We start from the raw sequence: 9,822 nt of genomic DNA, 5'->3' as shown, positions 1-9,822 counted from the left end.
AATTCAATATAGACTGTGAGGTGAAGAATTTGAACTCGGTTGCACAGGGATGACAACATTTGCTTTAGCCAACATGGCTATGCCTGCGTTTGCTACATGTTTTTACCAAGATTAACATAAGAGATTGATCCTTCTAGTTTTGAGGTAGGCTTGATTCATATGAATATTTGATTATTTTTCCGTTTTTTGTATTGCAGGTTTCATTCCTATGATGTCTCCAGTTTCGGGCGAAATGAATGTTTGCGATGGTGAGTTTGAGTTTTGTCATTAAAGGTTAAAATTCATGAGAAATATTTTTGTTTTTGGACTTTACAAAGGGTTAGAAAATTAGGAATGGAAGAACCATTTGTCATATATATTTATAGTGTAATGCCGTGTTTAAAATGGTACCTTAGAATCCTATATTGACACTAAGACCATCTCTAACTCTTGCGTTAAAACCTAAAAATTTTAACCCGTGTGATATTTAGGTTTTAACACGTAAACAGTTTTTCTCGTTTAATCATTCTAGATTAAATTTTTAGCCCGAAATTATTAAAGAATGAATTTAGGATACCTTTTTTTTTTCTTAAACTAACATTTAAAAAAAAATTATGTATACCATCCTAATTTAATTTTTTGAACATTTTAACGTCAAAACATTTAGATTCCGATAAATATTAAAAAATCAATAAACCGACATCATGGAACATTATGAAAGAATATGAAACACATAAAATAATTTTTTAAATTACTATAGCAATTAGATTTAAATTTGGACCGTTTAGATTTTTTTTACCATTGGATTTAATCATATTAGATCTCAACTGTTGGATTTAATTAATTTATAAATATAAAATTAAAAAAAATACATATATGGTGGGTCAGCCCCACTAACCTAGATGAAATAATGGCCTAAATTTGCCATAGAAATGAGTTTTGAGTTAAAATTTATATTTGTTCCAAGAGTAAGAGCAAATTGAAATAAGTTTAGAACATAAAATTGGAGTTTTATTCTAAGAATTTGAGTGAGTTGGAGTGGGTCCACGTCTACCAGTCCGAACTCCCTTCGGGATTAAATTATTTCAAACTTTCGACATTAAACAAAGAAATTGTTTGGAACAACTAATTAAATAATCAAATAGACTCATACGCCAATGATAAAAGAAAGCAGGACTTCCCTTTTAACTTTGTACGAATCATAATACTTCATGGTTATTCACGATCTTCATTTGGGAATAACTTTAAACATTACGATGGAAAAAGACCATCTCCGGATCTCTTCTTTCTAATTCATCAAATCAGGAAATTCGAACTATTAAAATTTGATTCAACGGCTAAATTTATTATAACTTTTAAAGTGAACTCCCGTTTGCAATCATTGAATTAGATTTTAATAGTCCCCTGATTTAATGTATTAGAAAGAAGAGATCCGCAAATGATTCATTTTCCATTATGAACACCCCTAAGAATTTCTTCGTCACTCCTTTCATATCAGACAGCATGTGGCGCATAAATGATTAGCGACGTTAAGTGTTTGTACAGGGATGGCAGCATTGGTAGCCTTTATTTGTTGGACAAGGATTGTCTGCCCTCCCACTTTCGGTGCCTTCCCGTGCCCTCCTGTTTTGTGTGGTCACGGTTAAGCCACGTCAACATTTTATATTATTTTTTTTATAGAGATAATAAAACAAAAATGAATAGTAATATAAAATGTTGACATGACTTAACTGTGACCACACAAACAGGAGGGCACGAGAGGGTATGAAAAGTGGGAGGACAGACAATCCTTGTCCTTATTTGTTAGCAGCAGAAAATAGTTCTTCTCTCAACGTCACTGTTTGTCGTCCATGGTACGGTGATTGTTCAAGGAAGCATGTGAATTCATTTCTCAATAAACCATTAATTGTTAGAATTAAATTCGCGCACAATTATTTGTATATGAACAATCGAATAGAATAAGATAACATTAATGTGCATTGAGCTTATAACATTAATGCCCTTTCTCTGTAAAAAGATTTAGGAAAAATTTATTTGAACTCCTATAATTTTACCTTACTCCCAAGTTAAACTTTAAATATGAATTGTTTTATGGAAATATTTATTTGAACTCATATAATTTCACACTACACCTAACAAATTTTAAATGTGAATTGTTTTCAAGAAACATTTATTTGAACCCATATAATTTTACTCTACACTCAACTTAAACTTTAAATGTAAATTGTTTTAGGGTAAATTACATTTGGCATCCTCAAGTTTGGGTGCAATTACAATCTCATATAACAGCTTTCAAACATTTCAATCTCATACATTTACTTTTATTTTATTTCAATATCATAAAAATATGTTAAGTTAACCGTTAAGTAATGATGTGGTAATAATGATTTCCATATTTGTACACGTGACTACTAAACTTGGGTCACATGGCCAAACAACTATTAAAAAATATTTAATTAATAAAAATTAGGTTTTTTTTTTAATAATTAAAAGCTTAAAAATAGAAAATGAAAAAAAAAAAAAACCCCAAATCTGCTTCACCGCCACTTCCACCCAACCTACTGCAAATGCAGAACCCCACCCTAACCTCAGCGTCTTCCTCAGTGAGAAATTTTTTTATTTCTTTTAGCTTTTGGTTTATGGATTTAGCTGGGTTTTTGAGAATTTGAAGTGGAACGGGTGGTTTAGGCTCTGCATGTTGTCTGGGAAGAAAATTGGGTGTGTTTGGTTAGATGGAAAATGAGAGAAATTGGGTAGGAATTCTCTGTTTCTGTACTGAGTGTGGAAAATTATGATACGTTTTCATTTTTTTGGCTTTTGGGATGGAGATTGACGGATCTGGGGCGGGATGCGGGCACACCGGGGTTCGAAGAAAAAAAATTGAAGACGTCATCTGCTTACAGACGGGTTTGCCATTGACGGACAAGAAGAATTCATATGCGATAGACTTTGCCGTCGGCCATGGAAATGGTGGCTCAAAGCTCTGTGATGAAAGACTCGGACTGGCGTTGAAATCGAGTAGAGACGCCACCATACCCACCGCCGACGCAGCGGCGATGCTCTTCTTTTTCGGCTTCTTTGCCTTCCTGGAAAGAGAATATTCAGCTTGTTTCTCGGAAAAATTGGGATGGAAATTTGGAATTTGATTTTTCATCATAGAGTACAGAGTATACAGTATAGAATGAAATTTTTAAAGTGTCAATAATATATGCATTGTTTAAATTGGTATATAGCTGAATTCGGATTCTTTTCTTGAGGATCCTAGGGATCTCATGATCGGAATTATATTGTTAAAAATTATTTTAAAATTTAAAATTAAATATAAATAGTAACTAATAAAAACTGACCGCACGATATATTACCAACGATCGCGATCACGGGATCTTTAAAATCCCCAAACTTTGTTCTCATTAATTTGACAAGTCTTCCAAAAAAAATTACTTCGAGAAGTCAACTGATACAAGTATTGTTTGAAAACAATTTAAAAAGAAGAAAAAAAACTGATAAAACTTAGGGGAAATTAACAGAAATGAAAAAAACTGACAAATATTGTTTGTAAACAATTTCATTGTTTTTTGGTTTTTTTGGAATACACAATTTCATTGTTTAGTTGCATTTTAGAGGCAAACCTTAAAGAAACTTAGCTAGAAAGAAAACTCAGTCTGTAAAATTTTCCCTTTTTCGTTCAATGCAATAATTTCAAGACATATAACAGTATATGTATATATATACACACACACTAAACCTTGTTGAATACTCTTCAACTTATTACGTGACAATTTAACCATGACACTAAACCTTGTTGAATAGTCTTCAACTTATTACATGCCAAATTGGCCATAACTAAACCTTGTTGAATAGTCTTCAACTTATTACATGCCAAATTGGCCATAACACTAAACATTGTTGAATAATCTTCAACCTATTACATGAGAAATTAATCAAAATCTTAAAGAAACGTGTCATTCTGATATTAAAGATATCCAATATACGGTTGAAATGTTGAATTATGATCAACGCCCCTTGCTAGCTGATCTTTCTTCCAGTATTCGAAGGCCAACATACCTGCCCAAAGAACAAAATTTGGAGTGGGAAAACAACAACAATATATTCTTATTATTCACGTCCAAACTAAGGATTTAGTTACTATGATTTAGTTAAATATTGAAAACTAAAGTAGTTGTATTATGTACAGGTAATGTCCATGTGGTTTTATTTGAATGCACGTAACATGCATACCTGCCTAACATCATAAGAGTGGCCTGAGGATTGGTCCCTGGTGATGAATTGAATATAGATCCATCAACAACACGTAATGCCTTGATCCCCGTGACCCGGAGATCTCCATCAACCACCTTTCCGGCGGAGCATCCACCATGGTAATGCCAATGTGTGGCTACTGTATCTCGACAAAAAGATGCATCATCCGACTGGTTCATTGGTAAAGATGGTTTAAAAAGGTTAAAACCTTCTAGACCTGGCAAATCTCGAGTCTTAAATGGTTTCAACGCGTTTGTTTTTAATAAATCACGCATCTTCCCCATGGCACTAACACATTGAGAAAGGTCCCCCTCTTTTGCAAAGTAGTTGAATTTGACATTTGGGGCTACTTTGGCATCATACGATGATTGCAGTTTAAGAGAACCATGGGACAATATGGGTCCTCTAACTTTGACCATAAAGAACCCGAAACTTGAATTTATCGTCACGGGAATAGTTGGATTAGGGAAAATACTATAGGCCTGACTAGAATATGGCGTGCCAGAGATAGACTCTATATCGAAATCACTTGTGAAACCAGCAATCTGAGAATAAGTAGGTACTATTGGAGATGGGGGCAAAATGATAATGTTACTACGAGGATTGTCACGCATAAACTTTCCAACGTAAGGTTGTGGGTGAACAACTGGGATTTTAAGAGATGTAAGGTAGGACTTTGGGCCAACACCACTAAGTAGTAGAAGCTGAGGACTCCCAATTGCCCCTGCACTCAATATAACCTCACCCTTACCACGTATCGATGCCCAGTGAGACCTCCCGTTTGAGTCATTGTATATGATTCCTTTAGCTGACGGATCTGCATTAAATTGTTATCAGAATTGGACATATATTTAGTTTACAATTAAATATATAGAATAGATTCAAATCCCTCAAATATGCTTCTTTTTAACTCCATGATAGATTTTTTTATTGTAAAACGATAGATTTGTTAAATTAGATGTTAGATTAGAGAGCCGATGGGTTATGAACCCACGTCATAGTACAAAGGCAACACTCCCCTCCACCACTATGATATGATAGATTTGATTTTTGGAACATATATACAAGATCAAAATCAGAGTTCAATCAAAATCCAATCTAAAGTGGTTTAATGAAAAAAAAAAAAAACCTTAACTCATGTTATCCAAGGATGGAAATCTCAATGGCCTTTAATTGTATATATCGAACGTTAGCATACCTGATGCTTTGGAAGAGAAAATGATCCTCTCTACAGTGGCATGAATTGCAACTCTCAGGTTTTTCGGATGTCCTTTATTTAGCAGTTCCACAGCTCCATATCTTCTTCCAAGATTGTCAAACAACGCACCCGAGATTTTAGTTCCCTCAACGCTATCCAAAGTGAATCCATTGTCTGGACGAACACCAGCTTCTAACAATGCATCTTTCACAACAGATTGCCACTGTGATACATTCGGACGGAATACGATAGTGTCTTCAACCCATTCATATGACTTATTGACTAAGTTCATGTCCAATTTAATTCCTGATTTCTTGTAGAATTCACTGTCGGCTCTTGAGTATGCACCACCACTGACCATACTTGTCCCGCCTAGGATACGTCCTCTTACATTAGCTACACCATCTTCTGATACGAACCTCTGGAGCGGCGTCGTACCGTCATCTTCTAGCATGAAATTTTCAAGAATCCCTTCGACAGTCGACACACTTGGATATGTTGTTGGAATATCGCCCCTTTCTAGAAGGAGCACCGAGTAGTTTGCAGATAAAGTTGTTGCCAATGGGCACCCTGCCGTGCCTCCTCCAACTACAATGTAGTCATATTCTTCTTGTAGTGGTAGATCAGTTGCGTTACGTACAAATTTCAAGTAACTAAAATCTACATTATAAGAATGAAGAGAAGAGGGAAAAAGTTTATAGAGAATTATTTGTTATTAAATTTATTTATCACGTAAGTTACTTCGAAGAATCAATGGGACTTTCAAAATATATTTAGTACCACGAACGTCAGATGGAGGAGCAAGTGAATGAATCCCTGGTTGAGGACACAAGACAAAAATGTAAAAGACCAATAATATAGCAGCAGTTGTTGATTTCTCCATATTGTTTTCAAAACAATATATACGTTTTTTCCTGAAAATAAAATATTAAAAGAAAAGTTAGTTTCATGTTCTTCAAGTAAAGAGTTTTGAAGTGAAATTACTCTCGATCAAAACTCTAAATTTTAGCTCTACACGGGAGGAGAAAAACAGTTTGGCAACCTAATTTGTCTTTTGTGTGCCGAGTTTTGCATTTGGCAACTCTCCAATGGAGTTAGTCTAAAGAAATTATATTTCCCATCATATCGTTTTATAACATTTTAACTAATAACAATAATTCTATCATAATCTAAGCTACATATTAATATAATTTTTTTTGTCAATAAAAAAATAATAAAAAAACTACTTAATCTTCTATTACAACAAAAAATTAAAAATAATAAGATAATTTCGCAAAACAAAATCTTGCGGCTTGTTGTTTAAATATCACATGTAAGTGATTTTAACATCTCTTAAAAAATAAAGAATAAAACTAAACCACCCTCCCTCTCTCGATAAATTATAGAGCGGTACTGTAGTACCCTGCGGCAAGGACTTACTAATCAGATTAAGACACGTGTAATTGTGAGATAATATAAATATTTATAATTTTTTATTTATTTCATTAACTATCAATAAATCTGAAACCTCTCCGGCCGCTTCCCGCTTCTTTCTGTTCATCAAGAAATCTTTAACTTCATCTCTTTCTTCTTCGTCCATCTCCTCCTTGCCTTCTTTCTGTCGCAGAACCTCGTCATCCGTGCGTTCTACCGGTGAATGACTACTGATCAAAATTTAAATGGGACTTTTGAATCATGGAGGTCCCTGTCCGAAATGAGTTGGGTTTAAAACGTTCACCAAATATTGCATATTTTTAATGACCGGCCGACGGAATTAGATCCTCTCCGGACAAATTTCATATGGACCCTCTGGACCACTTAATCCCGACTGTTCACCATAGAACCGACGGTGAGGACTAAAACTTTTTTTTATTTGAACTCTTCGCTCACTTTCGTCAAACTCTTCTCGGTTCCCCTCGGCGACAGTTTAGAAAGAAAAACACGAAACAATGAAAACAAGAAATTAAAAGATGAAACTTGAAACACTTTTCAGATTCTTTGCAGCTGAAAATTAGTGAAAGGATGAAAAATTGTATTTTTGGATTTGTACCAATCTTGAAGGTTTGGAAAATTGAAACATTTTTCAGATTTTTTTGGCAGTTGAAAAATAGTGGGAGGATTGAAAGTTGTAGATTTGCAGCAACCTTCAAGGTCTGGGGCTTTTCTTCAATGAAAGTCTGGAGCTTTGCTTCAAGGAATTGTCTTGTGGGAGGAGACAGAAGACAACCGACGAAGTTGAGGCGGTGAAGAGTTAAACGCATTATTAATAAATTATTAACTGATTATTCAATTCACAATTCCACGTGTCTTAATATGATTAATAAGTACTATCATTTGGCCTTGCCACGTGGTACTACACTACCATTTTATAATTTCTCTCCACTCTCTCTCCATTCCCACGTTCTCTCTTACTCTCTTCATATTTTCTTCAATTTTAAAAACAAAGATAAGACATTTCACACACTTTGCTTGTGGGCATGGGCATATACTAATTTAAAATAAAACATTCTTTTTTCTCAAAAAAGTTATACCATTACAAATTTCTAATTAATTAATTTTTTTATTACACAAATGATAGGATACTTTACATTAAACTATGTGAAAGAAGATTCGAATACAAGGCCTAAACTGCTAGGAAATACTCTTAACCGATTAAATTACAAGACACTTTACCATATTAAAATAGTTTAGAGAGCATAACAACGATAACATGTTTATTGAATATATCGGATTGTATTGTTAGTGAAAACAAAAAAGACTTGAAATTTAGAGCAAAAATAAATCATAGAAGATACAAGATTTACCCGAGACCACAATATTGCCTTTGGTTTTGAAGCTATTTCCAACAACTCCTTACCCGCAATGCAGTGGCGTAGATTTGCTGTGATCTTATTTCCTTATATAGATGCTCGCTAGGCCGCTGAAGATACTAGGCATAAATGCATCTGTCACTTTCCTTTATTATACAAGGGGTTGCTATCCACACATCTCATTTTACTTCTCACACACCCCTTGATAATTTATGTCCGTTGATCTTCTTCAATTCATCCGATCCGATGACCGAAAATTAAAAAGATATGTGAGAAGTAAAATGAGATGTGTGGATATCGCATCTCTTATACAAGTCTTCGTTCTTCACTTGTTAATTTTAGTCTTACTTAGACTTCTAAGAACTTATGGGTCTGCATTATCTTATCTACTACCATTGAGATTGCGGTCGTTCATAAAATGTCCTTGAGAACAAGTAAAATAGCGACGAAATTAATATGTATAGTTTAATGATCAATGTGACAGGTACCCCGTTTAAATATCAATTATGTGAATTCAGTACATAAAATATTTCCATCTAAGTGAAAAATGGCGCGGCATGGAATTGTGCAATTTTGACTAAACTTTGGTTATATACATATAGTTATTCCACCAGTCTGCACTTGGACATTTGGTGGCTTTGGGGGTTTACTACTTAACAACACATACATTTTCTTTATCAAATTACTTTTCAAATCATTTTGCTCATTTCTTCAAAAATCTCAATTAAATAAGGATAAAATGATAAAAATACCCTTAATTTTCATCAAATCATTTCTATTATTTTGGTCCTTATTTAACAAAATTTTTCACATAATAACTAAAATGATTGATGGTGGCAAACTCAAGGACCACTTCTATGGATTACTATGCTTATTTTCTATTGGTGACATCACATAATTTGTAAATTTGATCTAAAAAGTTGGTCTACCTAGAATCACTCTAATTGTTTCCATCGAAGCGAAAAATGGCACAGCATGGAATTCTGCAAGTTCAAACTAAACTTTGTTTATAGTAAGGTTTTGTAGCTAAAATGGTTCCTGAGATTAGCATGACTCATCATTTTGGTCCATGAATTTGTCCACTATTAATTTGGTCATTCCGTGAAAAAATCTCCATTAAATAAGAATAAAATGACAAAAATACCCTCGATTTTCATCAAATCATTTTGACTTCTTGTTTATTAAATTGAGAGTACTTTTTAGTTGTCAGCCCTCCTCCAATCTATTCAAACTGAAAAAAAAAAAAAAACGAAGGAAAAAATGAAGACATGATATATAATATGAATGAACCAGATTAAAAGAAGTCTCACCAATTAAGTGTAGGAGAAGGAGATTAGACTGATGTAGATTAATCACGAAATAGACTGAGGATTCGAAAGGCACAAAATCAAGTAGAAGGAATAAACCTTTGTAGATTTGAACTGTAGGTGTCCGATTTGACCCGTTACCTATTGTTTTAAAGAGACTAGCAATGCACATGAAACTCATCGCCTTGCAATGATGTATGGGCTTTTTAAGTTTTAAGGACGTTTTGATGTTTTGTAATTTGTTTAATTTTATTCGTATTTAGACTTCAAAGAATTTCTAGGCCTAAGA

The 9,822-nt window shown here is 33.8% G+C and overlaps 2 protein-coding genes across 2 annotated transcripts; one reads left to right on the top strand and one right to left on the bottom strand.

Annotated features, from left to right (window-relative positions):
* The first annotated feature begins 2,496 nt into the window (after nucleotides 1-2,496).
* Nucleotides 2,497-3,255, top strand: LOC126591196 (uncharacterized). Its single transcript, XM_050256794.1, has 2 exons — nucleotides 2,497-2,582; nucleotides 2,808-3,255. Exons 1-2 carry the CDS (start codon nucleotides 2,547-2,549, stop codon nucleotides 3,123-3,125), a joined length of 354 nt encoding a protein of 117 aa, XP_050112751.1. The 5' UTR covers nucleotides 2,497-2,546; the 3' UTR covers nucleotides 3,126-3,255.
* Nucleotides 3,256-3,752: 497 nt separating this feature from the next.
* Nucleotides 3,753-8,299, bottom strand: LOC126591182 ((R)-mandelonitrile lyase 2-like). Its single transcript, XM_050256774.1, has 5 exons — nucleotides 8,221-8,299; nucleotides 6,218-6,351; nucleotides 5,438-6,097; nucleotides 4,219-5,056; nucleotides 3,753-4,044 (listed from the first exon to the last, which is right to left on the bottom strand). Exons 2-5 carry the CDS (start codon nucleotides 6,318-6,320, stop codon nucleotides 3,993-3,995), a joined length of 1,653 nt encoding a protein of 550 aa, XP_050112731.1. The 5' UTR covers nucleotides 6,321-6,351; nucleotides 8,221-8,299; the 3' UTR covers nucleotides 3,753-3,992.
* Between the last annotated feature and the right edge of the window lie 1,523 nt (nucleotides 8,300-9,822).

Source organism: Malus sylvestris, chromosome 11, assembly GCF_916048215.2.
Source record: "Malus sylvestris chromosome 11, drMalSylv7.2, whole genome shotgun sequence".
In the NCBI taxonomy this organism is placed as follows: Eukaryota; Viridiplantae; Streptophyta; class Magnoliopsida; order Rosales; family Rosaceae; genus Malus; species Malus sylvestris.
The sequence above is the reverse complement of the archived record's forward strand: the minus strand, read 5'-3'. Positions and strand labels throughout refer to the sequence as shown.

Excerpts from the sequence above, each read along its gene's own strand:
- LOC126591196 (XM_050256794.1), top strand. The coding sequence starts at position 2,547 with ATGCAGAACCCCACCCTAACCTCAGCGTCTTCCTCA. Across the intron at positions 2,583-2,807 it reads TAACCTCAGCGTCTTCCTCA|ATTGACGGATCTGGGGCGGG; the intron begins GTGAGAAATTTT and ends TTTGGGATGGAG.
- LOC126591182 (XM_050256774.1), bottom strand. The coding sequence starts at position 6,320 with ATGGAGAAATCAACAACTGCTGCTATATTATTGGTCTTTTACATTTTT. Across the intron at positions 6,098-6,217 it reads TCCTCCATCTGACGTTCGTG|ATTTTAGTTACTTGAAATTT; the intron begins GTACTAAATATA and ends CTTATAATGTAG. Across the intron at positions 5,057-5,437 it reads TTTCTCTTCCAAAGCATCAG|ATCCGTCAGCTAAAGGAATC; the intron begins GTATGCTAACGT and ends AATTTAATGCAG.